Below are 18465 nucleotides of genomic sequence, written 5' to 3'. Positions count from 1 at the left end.
CATACTATCACTCATATGTATGCTAAAACTGAGCAAACTTTGGTTTTGCTCATGCATCCCAAAGCAGAAGACAAGGACTGAGAAGGGGAGACACTCAACTCTGTAATGTGGGGATTTGTAATCTTATATACCTCTACTTGAAAGTCAGAGCCAGAGAGAGAACGGAAGAAAGAAAGAAAGGAATTGGCTATATAGATATACCTTCCATTTGTTGGCTCACTCTTCTAATGTCTTTAACAGCCAGGGCCTGAGCCAGACTGAAGCCAGGAGCCAGGAATTCCATCTGGTTCTCTCCTGTGAGTGGCAGGGGCCCAAGAACTTTGGTCATCACCTGCTGCCTCCCAGGGTGTGTTAGTAGGAAGCTGGATGGAAACATAACGGTGCACCCCAACGGCACTCTGATATGGAGTGTGAGGGTCCTAACCAGCTGCAGCCACAACAATCACCCCAGGAATTTGTTTTTATTTCAGTTTTTTAATGGAAGCATCCCCTGAAATACATCATGGAAAGCTACCAATACAAAATCTCCTCAAGAAATGATTTTTTTTTTTTGACAGGCAGAGTGGACAGTGAGAGAGAGAAACAGAGAGAAAGGTCTTCCTTTTCCATTGGTTCACCCCCCAATGGCCGCTGCGGCCGGTGCACCGTGCCAATCTGAAGCCAGGAGCCAGGTGCTTCTCCTGGTCTCCCATGGGGTGCAGGGCCACAGCAGAAAGCTGGACTGGAAGAGGGGCAACCAGGACAGAATCCGGTGCCCCAACCGGGACTAGAACACGGGGTGCCGGCACCGCAGGCGGAGGATTAGCCTGTTGAGCTGCAGCGCTGGCCAAGAGCCAAGAAATGAAATTTTTTTTTAATCTTTTTTTTAAACTTTTATTTAATGAATATAAATTTCCAATGAACAGCTTATGGATTACAATGGCTTCCCCCTCCCATAACTTCCCTCCCACCTGCAACCCTCCCCTTTCCTGCTCCCTCTCTCCTTCCATTCACATCAAGATTCTTTTTCAATTCTCTTTATATACAGAAGATCAATTTAGTATAAAAGATTTCAACAGTTTGCACCCACATAGAAACACAAAGTGAAACATATTGTTTGAGTACTAGTTATAGCATTAAATCAGAATGAACAGCACACTAAGGACAGAGATCCCACATGAGGAGCAAGTGCACAGTGACTCCTGTTGTTGACCCAACAAATTGACACTCTAGTTTATGGCACCAGTAACCACCCTAGGCTGTCGTCATGAGTTGCCAAGGCTATGGAAGCCTTCCAAGTTCGCCGACTCTGATCATATTTACTCAAGGTCATAAAAGACAGGGTGAGGATAGTAACCAATGATCCTAAGAGTGGCATTAACCAGGTCTGAACAATTATACAGCATGAAGTGGGGAAGAGGACCATCAGTACACACATGTTGGGAGTAGAGCCATTGGTGGTAGAGTAGAGGTTATGATTACAAAGGAATGAGGCCCAAGTGCACTAGACAGGGTCTAGAACAAAGGACAGAGTCATAATTAGAGGAGCTAAGAAAGGTGCTGTCTAAGCTACAATGAAGTTTTCTGATTGAGAGGCAAATAGAACCTGATAGAAGGGGCTTGATAATAATCTGTTGGGCTTTAGGCCTTGTGAGTTAAGAGGCCCAGACCTATCTATCTCTTCACATGGGGTACATCCTAAGGGAGGTGTGAACCTCCTAGGGGAAGGCACTCTGTTGACTTTCATTACTTGGCTGGCCTGGGAGGAGAGCTGGCCAGGTAAAGGCAGGGGGCATCTCTAACAAGAAATTTACAGTTCTGCCTGCAATGTTGCTGACCCTACTTGGCCGTCCCCTCAGCTGCAGTGGTCACTTTGGAAGCTGGGCTGAGTGAAAGGCTTTTCAGCTTAGAGCCAATAAGATCTGTGGCTCTGACCTGGGCATCCTTCGACTCCAGGGCAGGTCCAAAGAAATGAATTTTTAAAATGCTCATTTTCATTTCATTCCTTCAAAGTATCTTGACTCCTTTTTCTCCAACAAGGAACAACAAAAACCCAGTAATTCGCTATAGAAGTGTTTGAGTACAAACATATAGCTGTTAGGTTATGCAAAGTGTTTTTTTTTTTTGTCCTCATTCTAGCATTCTGAGGCAAAAGGCTCTTTGTCATATAATTTAGGGTCAGTAACATTTTTATTTTTCATGTACTTTCAAATCTGTTTATGGCTTTGAATTCACTTTGACCAAAGAGGTATTCATTTGTGGGTGGATAAAATGACCTCAGTGTCATGTACTGCAAAAAAATTTAAGAGTGGTTTGTAGTTCCATGGACTAGTAATCCCAGTGAACTAAGCCATCACAGCCCGTATAAGATAAAGTAAATCGGCTCATAAACTTCAAAGTCTTCCTTATGTCCCCTGGAACGGAAGCCACCAAATTATAGGATTTAAGATGAAGTTTAGCAGGTTCAGGCACATAAATTTGTCCTTTATTGGGCAACAGCGCTTTAACACAAGTGCTGTAAGAGGTATAGATTCTGGGGTCTCAGTATCAGACCCCACTCATCTTCCCAAAACCTTCAGAACCCGCACTCAGCCCCGCACCACACCAAAGGGAGGGAGAGATCAGAGAGGCGGGGCCTCCCCGGAGAGAAGATGGCGCCTGCGCGACACTCTGGGCTGCGCCGGTCACGACTCGGTGTCCGGAAGTCCTCCGGCCCTCGCCTTAAGGAAGCGGAAGTAAAGGGGCGGCCGGCAGCTGGGCTGTAGCTCTGCGAGTCCGGCTCCTGAGCCGAACCGCGGGAAAGGCGCGTGTCGGCCTCTCACTGGTGCAGCTCTGGCCGCGGCTGCCGCTGCCGTCCCGCCCCGCCCAGGTGTTGTCGCAGACGCTGCAGGGGAAGAAGCGCCGCCCGGGATGGGCTGCGAGGGGGCCGCGAGCGGCACGTGTGTCGCGGTTGCGCGGCGGGTGACAGGTATCCCGGGCGGGCACGGGAAGGCCGCGTGGCCCGGGAGAGGTTCTGGGGGGCGAGACGACTCTGTGCCCCGGTCACCTTGAGCTTCCACCTCCCCGGTGACTCAGTTTCCCCTCCGGTCTCCGCGAGCGCCGGGGGTAGCCGTCAGTGTGTGGTCTCCCGGGCAAGCTGTGTGTTTGGCGGGGGTGGCCGCGGGCTCCCCTCAGCCCCGGGTGTCCCAGTGCGGGAGGTGGCGGGGGAAGTGTCCTCGCACGAATTTGGACCAGCCCGGCCGCCAGTAGGTAGAGAACCAGCACTTTGCAGGACCCTGATTGGAGAAAGACTTGGCTCCTTTTATAGGTTTCCCGTTTCCCGTCGCTGCATTCGGGTGATGCGTGTTGCTTGTCATTTTCATTTACCACCAGGATCTGTTGGCGGGGAATGGGATGATCCGGTTTCACTTTTGGTTGTGGGACGATCTGCGTACTTCGCCAATAAGTTGCGGCTGAGAGCAGTGTGTGATTCCTTGGCCAAAAATCTCTGGCTTGTTTAGCGTTCCTTGCCGGCTTTGAGAAGGAGCATGTTTTGTGCGTTTGAAGTCTTCGGGGCTTGTGCCTTGCTGCTGTTACATTGTTTTGGAAACGTTGCCAGTCAGTTTTAGTACAAAGTGCCCACTTGAAAATATCTCCTACACTTGGAAGCGTTTGAAGACATTTTAAATAGCCATTTGACAACACCACAGAACTTGGGTGATTGTAACGTTTTCACTTGACTTCCTTTTGATACATTCAGCTGAAACTCTATTAAAGGAATGAATGTAATATCTGTAGAGTAGCACTGCATCTTTAACTTGAGGAGAACACACTGAACTCTGGGGGGGAAATGCTATTGGAACTTTTCTGCAGTCATCTGTGGTCATTTTCGTATCAACTGTCTTGTAACTACTTTTAACCGAAGTTAGATTTAGGTTCACAGCAAATGGCTTTGCTAGGAAGTGTAAGTGTAGATTATGTTGAATTATTAGAGGAGTTAATTTATTTCTCAGAAAAGCGCTTCTTAATACGTTTTCCTCGCTGTGGGCATGCGTGTGGAAACTTGGATGGCCATCTACAGACATGCAGTTTCCAAGCTGTTTTTGAGAATGTTAACTACAGCCTTTCATTTAAATATGGAAGGAGAAACAGTTGGTGATGACTTAGAATTTTTATGCCTGCTCTAGTTTCCAAAAAAGTGAAAAAGTATTTGACATACGTAATTTTTGTTAATATTCTGGATACCTTCTTGTAGATAAATGAGCAAGACGTAGTGTTTTAATTTCAGCATACCAGGATCTTACAGAGAGCTGATACATTTGGGCCTGGAACTAAAGAGTGTTTTTGGTTTGTTCCACGTGCCCGGGCATTGCACCTCTCATCACGCAATGCCACATGGCACATTCTGATAGCTGTTGGTGTTCAGACTACATCAGAGCCACTAGGGTCAGAGTGATCAGGGAGGTCTCAAAATGAAAGCACCCTCAAATGAAAGACCACTTCTGAGACCGGTGTCTGTCTCTAGACAACCTCTTCCTCTGGAACTACCTGGGAAACCAGGAATGTAGGGTCAGGGTGGCAAAGCTCTTCTTTAACGTGTAGTGTTCTCCCATTCTCATCTCCATGATGGTGCTGTACCTCCTAGAACACACAGTCTGTTTTTAGAACAGTCCACAGGGACCTCTGGGTTAGTCACAGGTATGTAGGTTTTCACTCTTACCCTTTTGACAGTCCTGGCCTTTCTGTGATGAATTTAACCCTTGGTGCCACACTCCTTTCTTTGCAGTTTTCTTTCATTCATCCCTTAATAAATGAAACCTGTGTCTGTTTATTTTGTTTTGAGCGCCTCCTCTGTTTCAGGCATTATGCTAGGCATGGTGACCATGACAGATGAAGCACTTTGCTTACTCACATTCAGCCCCCTAAACCAACCTAGGTGTGGTTCTTTCAGGCTGTCTTCTTTGGCCCTGGGTTCAGGTCCACTCCCTTGGTTTCAGATTGAAACTGTTCCTCTCTCAGCCATCGGTGGCCTAAGGACTTGGCCCATAGATGAGCCTTGAATTTGCCTTGATTCTCACAGTCAAGCAGTTTGCTCAGCCTGAGTCTGCACAGATCAGTTCTTACCTCTTCTACTGGAGAATGGAGGGAGATAGTATGTCTTGTAGAACTTTAAAAAGAGGGAGGTATAAGTTCCAAGCATTACTGTGTCACTTGCCCGATGTGCCAAGGTATAAGCCTCTCCAAACTCTTCATTTTCTTATTTTTCAAGTGGAGACGACAGTGTTTCATCCAGTCATGCAGCACATTTATAGAGAATCACCTGTGTGCCAGGCTGCTGGTCACTGTGGTGAACAGAGCAGACGTGGTTACCGCCCTCAGGAGCTTCCGTCCCCGGGCTTTTGTAGAAAAGGACTCGATAACCTGGTACATGGAGAGCACCTACCATGATGCTTAGCCCAGAGTCCCTGCTCAGTAAATGCTAAAGTTGTCTCAAGGGACTTTTGTTGTGCTGTGCGCTCCCTCACCACTCAACGTGTGCTGTCTGCCTAGGGTAATTGTGCAGTGGTGTCTGACTTACCATCAGGAATCACCACTTTCTAGGGATTGTACACCTAGCCCCTTTTGGGACAAATGGTAAATGTAGCTGGTAGCCTAACACTGCTTGGACACAGTTTGTATGCTCCATGTCCAATTTAGAAACCCAGTGACTTTTGGGGGAGGATTTGATTTTTCTTCCTATCCATAGTGGATAGATTTTCAAGGCTATGTAATAGCAATGATGTGTCATTTAATAACTTAGAAGACAGTTATTTTTCATTTGATAAGTGATACTCAGCCTGAGTCTGCAATGAAGTCTGAGTTAGTGCTTGGCACTTTACAAAGTGATTTTTATATTCTCTGTGATTTTTATGTACCCTATGTGGTAGATATTGTTATTTTATATTCAGAGTGATTTTTTTTTTTTTTTGGACAGGCAGAGTGGACAGTGAGAGAGAGACAGAGAGAAAGGTCTTCCTTTTGCCATTGGTTCACCCTCCAGTGGCCGCCGCGGTAGTGCGCTGCGGCCGGCGCACCGCGCTGATCCGATGGCAGGAGCCAGGTGCTTCTCCTGGTCTCCCATGGGGTGCAGGGCCCAAGCACTTGGGCCATCCTCCACTGCACTCCCTGGCCACGCAGAGAGCTGGCCTGGAAGAGGGGCAACCGGGACAGGATCGGGACTAGAACCCAGTGTGCCGGCGCCGCAAGGCGGAGGATTAGCCTATTGAGCCAGGGCGCCGGCCTCAGAGTGATTTTTATATACCCTGTGTGGCAGATACTGTCATTCCTAACTTGTGGTCTGGGAGATTAAGGACCTGGAGAGTTAGGTACCCTGCTTGTGGTTATACTGCCAGCCAGCAGCAAACTCAGGAATTGGACACAGCTCTCCAAAAAAGTAAAGATTTTTTCTTTTTACCGCTTGTGTTTTTGAATCACAGAGAGCAGGTTTTTGAGGGTGTCTGTGTATAGACCTAAGAGAGTTCTTGAGTGGTCTGAAGTTGAACGTTCACAAATGTTTGGGTCTCAAGTTGCTCCTCTTTGGGAAATTGTCAGTAACTTTACTAAATCCTGAAAGGAGCCTACGTTTTTCCTCCTCCCTTAGCCAGGAAGCAATGCTAGCATGTTTCATTCTCAAAAGTTCTAGCTTGATTAGCTCTTATTTTCAGTGTACTTTTTTTTTTTAATGCATGTATTCTTTTGTTTCTGCAGTCTCTCTCTGTAGCAAAGTTTACAAATGCTGGTTTAAAACATACTTCAGAGTATATTTGCAGATGGGATGTTCATACAAAATTTGTTTTGTTTTGTTTTGAAGAAGCTCATAGACCTGAACTTAAAACTCTTTAAAAAGCTGCTTTGCTGTTATTATAACTTATTTTACTTTTTGGCATTGTTCTTTGGAGCTATTGTGTGTTATGTGGGCTAAGAGGTTAACACATATGATTATGCTTTTTGTAAAAAGAAGATATTAAACAGCTCTGCCAGGATGGCCCTTCTCCTTCAATGATGGATTTTATAACTGTATCGGGGAGCGTTAGGAAGCCCAGATATAATGGTTCAATGCTTTCCACATAGTCAGTTACCTCTTCTGTTTCCACTCAAATGAGTGGGCCTTAGATGTCAATTTTTAAATAGCTCAAGGGGAAGTCTGATTAGACTTCTTTCTGTTAGGCAGACTTTTATTTTGTTGTTTTTGTTTTTTTAAGATTTATTTATTTATTTATTTGAAAGGAACAGTGAGAGGGAGAGAGAGAAATATCTTAGATATTTTCCGTCTGCTGGTTCACTCCCCAAATGGCTGCAAAGGATCCGGAGCCAGGAGCTAGGAGCTTCTTCCGGGTCTCCCATGTGGATACAGGGGTCCAAGCACTTGGGCCATCTTCTGCTGTTTTCCCAGGCACATTAGCAGGGAACTGGATCTGAAGTAGAACAGTTGGGACTCCAACTGGCACCCATATGGGATGCTGGCACTGCAGGCGACAGCTTTACCTGCTATACCACAGTGCTGGCCCCAGGCCAACTTCTGGGGTGAAAAAAGCAGAGAAATCTGCTGCTGGTGTCCTTTTTCTGAAATGGCCTGGATGCCATTTGCAAGGATCTCAGTGTGCTCAGAGAGGCTGGTGCTGATTCTTTGGCCATACCACTTTACTGTTGACACAGGCTTTCAGAACCATCTTTTTAAAGAAATTAACATGTTGAATTTATTTGAAAGAGCACTCCCATCTGCAGGCTTACTCTTCTAATGCCTATGATGACTGGAGCTGGGCCAAGCTGAAATTGGGAGCCGGGAATGCAATCCAGGTCGCCCATGTGTTTGGCAGGGACCTAATCACTCGGGCCATCACCACTGCCTCTCAGAATGGATATTAGCAGGAAGTGAAGGTCAGGAACTGGAGCAGGGAATGGGACTTAGGAACTCTGATAGGAGACACGGCATTCTCATTGCTGTTGTGACTGCTAGGCCAGATGCCCATCGCTGTAGAATCCACCTTTGAGTTAAGTTACATCCGAGATCCATTGTATCAATTTCCTTGGGCTGCCATACTGAAGCACCCCAAACGGGGTGACTTAGAATGGAAATTTACACACTTCTGAGGGCTGGAAGTCCTAAATCAAGATGTGGCAGGACCATGTTCCTTCTGAAATTTTAGGTGAAGACTTGCCTCTTCCAGCCTCTGCCAGCCAGCATTTCCTAGCTTGCAGCTTAATTTCAGTGTCTTTGTCACCCTTCACCTGCTTGTTCTCCTGTGGTTATGTGCAATCTGTGTGCCACCAGCAGAGTTTGTCTGTAGCATGGAGGCCCCAGGAAATGAAGTAGATCCTCTGTGGGAAGGAACGTAACTAGCTCCATGCCTCTGGTTATGTGTGGGTCACTCAGCAGATATCTGTTAACTATCTAGCTATGAAGTGTGGTTCAAAAGGTTTTGTTTTGGAGCATGAAAACTTTGAAATCTGTACGTATGAGGGATCTTCAAAAAGTTTATGAGAAATGCATTAATGAAGAAAACTGCCTGGATTTCAAAAATATTTTGCACCTGAATAAACTTTGAATTCCACTTTTTATAAAGATTTATTTTATTTATTTGAAAGAGCTACAGAGAGAGGTAGCGACAGAGAGAGAGGTCTTCCATCTGCTGGTTCCCTCTCCAGATGGCTGCAACGGTCGAAGCTGCACCGATCCGAAGCCAGGAGCCAGGAACTTCTTCTGGGTCTAACCATGTGGGTGCATGGGCCCAAGGACTTGAGCCATCTTCTGCTATCCAAGGCCATAGCAGAGAGCTGGATTGGAAGAGGAGCAGCTGGGACTAGAACTGGCGCCCACATGGGATGCCAGCACTTCAGGCCAGGGATTTAACCCGCTGCTCTGACCCTGAATTCCATTTTTTATGAACTCTTCCAAGTGCCCTCTTATTTCAAAGCATTTGCTTCTGTAACTTTAATGTTATTTTGTGTCTCCAAGTATTAAGATTGTTATTTTCTGTCTGCACATATTCACATTTTAATGTTACCTTGTTCCAAAACTCTTTCATTTTAGGGGCTTGCTATAAAATGGGACTCCTGATTGTGCTCACTGGACTGTGGTTGTTCTCTGCAGTAAAGGCAGACTCAAAAGCCGTTACGACCTCTCTGACCACAAAGTGGTTTTCCACCCCATTGTTGTTAGAAGCCAGGTAAGACCTTTCCCCCCTTTCACACATGTGAGTGTAAATGTAGACTCTTGTAGTGACTGTAGGAAGTGAGATGATCAGCATTAAATGCATTCAGATCCCTTTCAGTGGATGTGGTGCGCTCTCCAAAGGCTGTTAGGGCATGGAATCTTTCACAAGGAGAGAGCTGTGTTGATTCATTGAGCTATTTAGGAAGTTATTGAGACAAATAGATTGTGTTGATTCAATTGTGTTGTCTTCTGGGAAGGCTGTGAATGTAGTAACTAGGGAAGAGAGAGTTGTAGTTACAAGAAGTTTTCTACTTATTTGAAGAAAGTTCTTTTTTTTTTTTTTAAAGACTTACTTATTCATTTGAAAGTCAGAGTTACACAGAGAGAGGAGAGGCAGAGAGAGAGGTCCTCCATCCGCTGGTCCACTTCCCAACTGGCCTCAATGGCTGGAGCTGTACCGATCTAAAGCCAGGAGCCAGGAGTCTCCTTCAGGACTTCCATGAGGGTGCAGGGGCCCAAGTCCATCCTCCACTGCTCTCCCAGGCCATAAGAGAGCTGGATTGGAAGGACTTGAACCAGCGCCCACATGGGATTATGGCACTGCAGGTTGCGGCCTCACCTGCCACGCCACAGCGCCAGCTCTTGAAGAAAGTTTTAAGAAGCGTTCGGTGAGGGGAAGAGAAGGGCTTGACAAAGTGAGAGAGAGAGGATGTGCTCCTGCTAAGAACTTGGCAGACGATCCAAGAAAAGAAAGTACAGGGGGAAGCTGAGGAAAGACAGGTTTGTATTCTGTCCTGAGATGTTCATGTTCTACATTTTAACATCTCCAAAATCAGGATGCATTTCCAATCATATCAAGAAGTTATCTTACAATTAGAAGTGATAGAATTTTTCATAAAACAAAGATATTTTAAAATCAGTAAAATACAATGCAGTTAATAATTTCCTGGGAAATTTTATATTCCAACTATGCTTTTTAGCAAGTGTTTGTAATAGAAATGTCTATGTGCAGCCAGTTTTATATCTTTCAAATAATATATAATTAGGATTGATAGAAAATCTTTCCAAAGGATGAATGAGGTGTATTGAACAGTAAGCACTTGGTAAGTTTCAGTATTTGATAGTGCTAGAAATTTCTGTCATCACTGAGACTCTTCAGTTAACTTTGTGGTTTACCTTGTTCTTCAACTCAGAAGCTGTCTTGTAATGTTTTCTCCTTAATCCCTCATATAATGTTCATGAGTTTTGTTATGTTGATTGTGTATGAGTAGTTATACCTGCTATGAAAAAAAACCTCTTAGCCTGTAATTGCTAAAAGGATTCATGGGAAAGCTGGCCTTGACTTTCTCAGGAGCCTGACGTTCTCGATCATTTCTGTGTGCCTTGCTTTTCTCAGCAGTGAAATGCCAACAAAACCAAAACCAAAACAAACCCCAAGCCAAAACTCAAAAACTCACTATAGACATTGCATGGAGTATTATAGTAACTACTTTGATAAATGGGTTGAACTCCTCCAGTGTCAGAACTTTATTAGGGGCTGGCACCGCGGCTCAATAGGCTAATCCTCCACCTTGCGGCGCCGGCACACTGGGTTCTAGTCTTGGTTGGGGCACCGGATTCTGTCCCGGTTGCCCCTCTTCCAGGCCAGCTCTCTGCTGTGGCCTGGGAGTGCAGTGGAGGATGGCCCAAGTGCTTGGGCCCTGCACCCCATGGGAGACCAGGAGAAGCACCTGGCTCCCAGCTTCAGATTAGCGCGGTGCGCCGGCCACAGCGGCCATTGGAGGGTGAACCAACGGTAAAGGAAGACCTTTCTCTCTGTCTCTCTCTCTCACTGTCCACTCTGCCTGTCAAAAATAAATAAATAAATAAATAAATAAATAAATAAATAAATAAAAGAACTTTATTAGATACAGAGTAGTCAGAAAAGTGAAACAACTGAAATCCTAGACTGCCTGAGCCAGTTCTACTGACTGAGCGTTTCCTTTTTGCTAATCTCCTGTTAGATGATTTGTCTAGAGTACATCTAAGTCATCGAGACTTACCATCTATCATTTTCTGAAGGATTTTGTGCAGTTAACTGCCGCAGATGGGTTGTGATATTCTGCTTCACATTCTTAGCAGACTGATTTTCCTTATTCTCACTTGTATTTACACTACTAATTGGTTATTTGTACATTGTCCTAAGATTCTTGTGGCATACATCTATGGACTTTGGAGAAAGTATGTTCAAATGTCAGCTTTTCTTGCTCTACCTCTCCAGTTTCTATGCTCACTGTGCAGTGGAAGGGGTCTACAGTAGACCCCTATTATCCACAGTGTCACTTTCTACACTTTCAGTTGCCTGTGGCCAACCCTGTTGTTAGAAAATATTAAATGGAGGCCGGCACCGCGGCTCAACAGGCTAATCCTCCGTCTGCGGCGCTGGCACACCGGGTTCTAGTCCCAGTCGGGGCTCCGGATCCTGTCCCGGTTGCCCCTCTTCCAGGCCAGCTCTCTGCTATGGCCTGGGAGTGCAGTGGAGGATGGCCCAAGTGCTTGGGGCCTGCACCCCATGGGAGACCAGGATAAACACCTGGCTCCTGCCTTCGGATCAGCGTGGTGCGCCGGCTGTGGCGGCCATTGGAGGGTGAACCAATGGCAAAGGAAGACCTTTCTCTCTCTCTCTCTCTCTCTCTCTCTCTCTCTCTCTCATACTGTCCACTGTGCCTGTCAAAAAAAAAAATTTTTAAATGGAAAATTCCATAGATGATTCATATGTTTTAAATAACTTTCATTAGAATATATTGTCGTAAATGTTCTTTTTTGCTGTTAATTATTATGGTTACGATTATGATTAATCTGTAGATTAAACTTTATCATAGGGATGTGTGTATAGAAAGAAACATGGTATATATAGAATGGGGTACCTTCATCCGTGGACCATCCCCTGTGGCTGGAAGAGTGGTTGTAGTGTTTCCTTCACTGATTTCTCCATCACAGACATTTCCTTTTCATGATATTTCTGGTTATTTGCCTTTAGGGGTCCCTATTTTCAGACCTTTTCTCCATGGCTGTTCACGTACAGTTTGCTGAGGTACAGGGATATGCAGGCAAGTCAGTTACAAGCTCTGCTTATTTGAAGCACATTGCACTCATCGCCAGTGCTAGCTGAGGCCACTGTCCTGCCCTGCCATGTCCATGGCAGACCCTGCTGATGCCTCACTGCACTCTGTCCACATGGGGACGAAGGGTGAGAGGGTCTTTCTGCACATCCAGGCATGCAGCTCCCATGCTTCCTTTGCCTTCTTTGTTTCTAGCCCCTAGGGACTAAAGTAGTACTGTTCTTTTTTTTTTTTTTTTTTTTTAAAGATTTTATTTTTATTTATTTATTTGAGAGGTAGAGTTACAGACAGTGAGAGTGAGAGTTAGAGAGAAATGTCTTTCATCTGCTGGTTCACTCCCCAAATGGCCGCAATGGCCAGAGCTGCGCTGATCTGAAGCCAGGAGCTTCTAGGTCTCCCACGTGGGTGCAGGGGCTCAAGCACGTGGGCCATCTTCTACTGCTTTCCCAGGCCTTAGCAGAGAGCTGGATTGGAAGAGGAGCAGCCAGGACTAGAACCAGCATGCATATGGGATGCCGGTGCTACAGGTGGAGGATTAACCTACTGCACTACAGTGCTGGCGCAATGTTTTTAGATTTTTATTTGTGGAGGGGTGATAGTTTTTGATTGTCTGTGATATGATGTTTATATTTGATTCGTGTAAAAGCCTGGGTTTTTTTTTTTTTTGACAGGCAGAGTGAACAGTGAGAGAGAGAGACAGAGAGAAAGGTCTTCCTTTACTGTTGGTTCACCCTCCAATGGCTGCTGCGGCTGGCGCACCACGCTGATCCGAAGCCAGGAGCCAGGTGCTTATCCTGGTTTCCCATGCGGGTGCAGGGCCCAAGCACTTGGCCATCCTCCGCTGCACTCCCAGGCCACAGCAGAGAGCTGGACAGGAAGAGGGGCAACCGGAACTAGAACCCGGTGTGCTGGCGCCACAGGCAGAGGATTAGCCTAGTGAGCTGCAGTGCCGACCCTGGATTTGTTTTGAGTAGCTATAGTTACTAACGGAAATATTATGTTAATATATATTTTTAAAGATTTATTTATTTATTTGAATATCAGAGTTACTTAGAGAGAGGAGATGCAGAGAAAGAGGTCTTCCATCCTCTGGTTCACTCCCCAGATGGCCACAAAGGCAGAAGCTGTGCCGATCTGAAGCCAGGAGCTAGGAGCTTCCTCAGGGTCTCCCACGTGTGTGCAGGGGCCCAAGGACTTGGGCCATCTTCTGCTCCTTTCCAAGGGCACAGCATAGAGCTGGATTGGAAGTGGAGGAGCCAGGGCTTGAACCGGCCCCCATATGGAATGCTGGAACTGCAGGCGGTGGCTTTACCCACTATGCCACAGCACTGGCCCTGTTAATATGTTTTAAAATCAAAACCAATAATCAATTATTGAGTTTCAGATACTGTAATGGGCCAATATGCAACTTGATAGAGGTATAGGTCATTGAGACTTGAATTAATATCCCAGCTTTTTCACATACGAATCTGTGCCCTTAATCAAGTTCATCATGTCTCTGAATTGCAATTCTTTCATTCAAAAAACATTTATAATTCAGGTGGCTGTGAGGCTTTGAGGGCCTGGGTGAATATGCCTGGCATAGTTTAGTGACTATCATATAAGTAGATCTGCCTTAAACATTCTCTTCCCGTTCCCATCGAGTCCTGTAGTAAAGGAAGACAAATTCTGAGCTTCCAGAAAGCAAGTTGACCACCAGATTGGACTATCTTGTGCACATTTAGGTTTTATGTAGTTTTTTCTTTTGTCTCATAGATTCAAAACTTTTCATTATGCCATTTGGAATCTTTCATAAGTGAAGAGAATGGTACAATGTATTCCCCCTGAATATATCACCTACTTTTAGCAATTGTGAATTCAAGTCCAGTGACCACCATCATTACCCGCTTTGGAATGTTTGAAAGTAAATCCAGGGGCCAGCACTGTGTTGCAGTAGGTTAATCCTCTGCCTGTAGCACTGGCATCCCATATGGGCATGAGTTCTAGTCCTGGCTGCTCTTCTTCCAATCCAGCGCTGTGCTAATGCCTGGGAAGCAGTAGAAGATGGCCCAAGTGCTTGGGTCCCTGCACCCCCATAGGAAACCTGGAATAAGCTCCTGGCTTTGGATCGGCCCAGCTCCAGCTGTTGCTGCCATTTGGGGAGTGAACCAATGTATGGAAGACCTTTTTCTCTGTCTCTCCTTCTCACCGTCAGTAACTTTACCTTTCAAAGAAATAAATAAAATCCTAAAAAAAAAAAAAGTAAATCCAAGATCTCATATCATTTCATTTCTCCACTGTAATATTTTAAAGCAAATCTTCAAAATTTTATCTGTAAGGCCATAAATTTTTTTTACCCGATGGAATAAGTGTGAGAAGCTAAAACACAATATAAATATACAAACAAGCTTCAATATACTATTTTAAAAAATGAACAGCACTCCTTTCAGAAGTTTATATTCTCCTCTGCCCTGGATTATTTCACTGGATATAATAATTAATTTTCTTATTACTATTCCAAGTTTAGACCTCTAAGACTTATGTATTAGTGGGATGAAAAAATGTGTTTCTAGAAGTTTTTCTGTAATTATGTGAAAAGCATGTGCTTATTTGCATATGGCCTTTACCAGGAGTCTTAACCTAAGTGAGTCCTTCTCACCACCGCAATTGTTGTGTGTGTTTTCTGCCCTACTCTGCCAGCTTATCCTACAGATGGGGCTTTAGTTCATGCATCTGGTGTTTATTTGCCTGTCATGACCTATCTGTCTTAGTACCTGTTTCCTTAGACTGTATTCTAAGGTTAGTGTGGTGTCTGTGTCAGTTACTAGGCACCCTAGAGAAATACTCTCTGAAGGAGGTGCTGACTAATTTATTACATTATGATAATGGGAATTTTCAGAAACCTATTTTTAGAGAAGTTATGCATTACCAGGAAATGTTTCTTATTTTTCCCATATTTCTGTGTCTAGCTGTGGAGTAGAGTGACAGTTGTATAGCCCAGTGTTGACAAGTAATGGGAAAATCTTCCTTTGGCTAGGTAAGCTGAGACCCAGATCTGTAGCTTGTTTTTAGACAGTCAGCAGTCACCAATACAATTCATACCATGGAGAAGATCATCAGTTTACACAAATAATTCAACTACATACATTTTCTTTTAGGGGTTTTTAGACTCTTGAATAAAGGGGAATTTAGAATAGCCTTTATTTTAGATTAATAGTGTAAAGTTGAAAAGAACACTAAGATGGCAGTAAGTTCTTAGATCTGACATTGTTAGATCAGTGCTGATTTTAAACTAAAATTTGGTGATCTTGAAAATTGGAATTTATGAATGTTAAAGATTGTAATGTGCTGCATTTACTGTTCTATTACTGACAGCATTTTTGCCAATGAGATTTGATAAACTTTATATTGGGACTTGCCTGTTTTACTGTATTTTTTATGATTTTCAGGTCTCTTTTAAGAAATAGCTATCAAAGCTAGTAAGTGAATACATCATTAAGCTAATAAGTTAATATCTAATAAGTTAAAGTTTTTTATCATGAACAAGATAGATATACTACATTCTTGTGTATAATATGTATTATAAATTGAAGCCCAACCATGGGCATTTGGAACCTTTAAAACCTGTTTTTACTCTCTTTAGAAATAGAGTTGATATTGAAAGCTTTTATACAGTTGTATAATTTCTGACATTTTCTTCTTTTCTCCCAGTGAGTTTTTAGCAGAAGACAGTCAAGAGAAATTCTGGAATTTTGTAGAAGCCAGTCAAAACATTCGATCCTCAGATCATCACGGTAACATTGAAGCAAATTCTTCTTTGACTTTGGTGTCTGGGAAAATCATAGAAAAAAAACCAGTCTCTTTTATAGTATGTGTGGCATGGCAATTAATGGAAAACATTTTAATCTTTAATGATTGCAGTGGTAATAGTAGCCAGGAAGAGCCAACACAACCCAAATGATTTTTTTTGAAACAATGTATAATTCTGACTGTATAACCTTTAGTTATTTTCGCTGTTTTTGTTCTCTTATGTTCTTTTATTAAAGTGCTAGGTGAATATTTTGTGGAAGTACATTTCATTTTAAATCATTTAGTATTAACTTAATAACCATCTGATTTGATCTGTTCTTTGTTTTGTTGTGAACTAATGACATGGCTGATCCATTACCTGTAAATTGTTATTAAGTTAGCGCCTTCCATAATGTTCTCCGGTATTCCTGCCAGCCACTTACAGCTTGAGTGTGAGGGCATCAAATTAATGTTTTCTGTGTCATTCTTTTATACTTTGCTTTCATAGATATTTTCTAACTTAATAAATGTATAGGGTGTGAACATTAATAGTTAATGATACTGATATATGAGTATAAGGTATACATCCTTATTGAAGAGAGAATATTTGAAAATTGTATGACTGCGGTTAATCTTAACAAAGTTGACTAACATTTTAATGTTAGAAAAATAATTTATTAAAAAATCATGTAAGGCCGGTGCCATGGCTCACTAGGCGAATCCTCTGCCTGTGGCACCGGCATCCCGGGTTCTAGTCCTGGTTGGGGCGCCAGATTCTGTCCTGGTTGCTCCTCTTCCAGTCCAGCTCTCTGTTGTGGCCCAGGAGTGCAGTGGAGGATGGCCCAGGTCCATGGGCCCTGCATCCTCATGGGAGACCAGGAGAGGCACCTGGCTCCTGGCTTCGAATCAGCGTGGTGTGCCGGCTGTAGCGCAGCGGCCACTGGGGGGTGAACCAACGGCAAAGGAAGACCTTTCTCTCTGTCTCTCTCTCTCACTGTCCACTCTGCCTGTCAAAAAAAAAAATCATGTGAATCTGCTTTTTTCCTTAAAATACATAAAGGCTTTGAAAAAGCACATGTGAGTTTTAGTTCTCTAAATTAGAGTCAAGTTATCAAAAAGTCATTTTGCTTTAAAGATTTCATAGGACAGATTTATCAAAATGGGTTTTATAATAAAATTTGAATTGTGATGTTTAAACTGAAATGTCTTCAATATAAATGATACATGTCCTTGGTTAAAGTTATGGCAGTATAAATTGTTAGAAGTGATAATAAAATTATGTTAAATGCTTTTTTGCTTTGAAATATTATTCATATTCCTACAACTCAAAGATTGACACCATTAACTTTCTGGCAACATTTTAAGGTATGAGAATACCTCAAAAAGTTTGTGGAAAATAGAATTAAAAGATAAATTTATTTTGGTGAAAAGTTTTTGAAATCCATATATATAAGGTATCTCAAAAGTTCAAGAAAAATATGTATTATGAAAAAACTACACAGATTTCAAAAAAAATTTTGCACCAAAATAAACTTACCTTTTAGTTCTATTATTCCACATATTCTTTGAAATACTTCTGTCTATTTATTCCTGGTCTTTTTTTCCATGTAGAAGATGCCAATACAGTATAAAACCTTTTATGTTTTTTAAAGCGTTAGTATTTTTCTTTTCAAAATTGAATATTTTGGGGTGTTTTTTGGATGGATGTTTGATTCAGAAGTCAAAAATCTGTTCTCTTTCTGCCCTTGTTTCTTCCATTTTCCTTTGCTTTTTATCCCATTTAAAATCAATTTTTTAACTTTCTGTGATTTTTATGATATATACACAAATTTGTCTTCTTACATTTCTTTTTTTTTTAAAGATTTATTTATTTATTTGAAAGTCAGAGTTACACAAAAAGAGAAGGAGAGGCAGAAAAAGAGAGAGAAAGAGAGAGAGAGAGAGAGAGTGAGAGTCTTCCATCCGATGGTTTACTCCCCAGTTGGCTGCCATGGCCGGAGCTGTGCTGATCCGAAGCCAGGAGCCAGGAGCTTCTTCCCGGTCTGGCATGTGGGTGCGGGGGCTGAAGGACTTGGGCCATCTTCCACTGCTTTCCCAGGCCATAGCAGAGAGCTGGATTGGAAATGGAAGTGTTGGGTCTCGAACTAGCACCCATATGGGATGCCAGCACTTCAGGCCATAGTGCCGGCCCCATGTCTTCTTACATTTCATTCTACTAGTAAAAAATGATAGCTTTCTATTTATATTGTTTTGTACCTTGTGCTGCTGTCCATTTATCTTGGAATTTTTTCATAATGATACGTAGATATTTTTTCTCTTTCAAATAATTTGATCTAACTTTTTGTTTAAATGCTTCTCCTCAGGCTTTAAATCTTCCTCAATATCCTCTAATACTCTCTACTTCATTCATTATACTGCTCAAGTGTTTTTGTTGTTGCTTGAGTA

At 43.2% G+C, this 18465-nt stretch overlaps 1 protein-coding gene across 2 annotated transcripts in view; it reads left to right on the top strand.

The window, feature by feature from the left end:
• The first annotated feature begins 2731 nt into the window (after window positions 1-2731).
• UGGT1 (UDP-glucose glycoprotein glucosyltransferase 1) overlaps window positions 2732-18465 on the top strand; it is a 120465-nt gene continuing 104731 nt past the window's right edge. For both annotated transcript variants that reach the window (XM_062183271.1, XM_062183198.1), the window contains exons 1-3: window positions 2732-2947; window positions 9029-9164; window positions 15943-16025. In XM_062183271.1, the coding sequence (XP_062039255.1) occupies window positions 2890-2947; window positions 9029-9164; window positions 15943-16025 (277 nt within the window). In that variant the 5' untranslated portion in view covers window positions 2732-2889. The remainder of the gene's footprint in view (window positions 2948-9028; window positions 9165-15942; window positions 16026-18465) is intronic.

This window comes from Lepus europaeus, chromosome 1 (genome assembly GCF_033115175.1).
Source record: "Lepus europaeus isolate LE1 chromosome 1, mLepTim1.pri, whole genome shotgun sequence".
NCBI lineage: Eukaryota > Metazoa > Chordata > Mammalia > Lagomorpha > Leporidae > Lepus > Lepus europaeus.
This window is presented reverse-complemented; position numbering and strand designations above follow the sequence as displayed.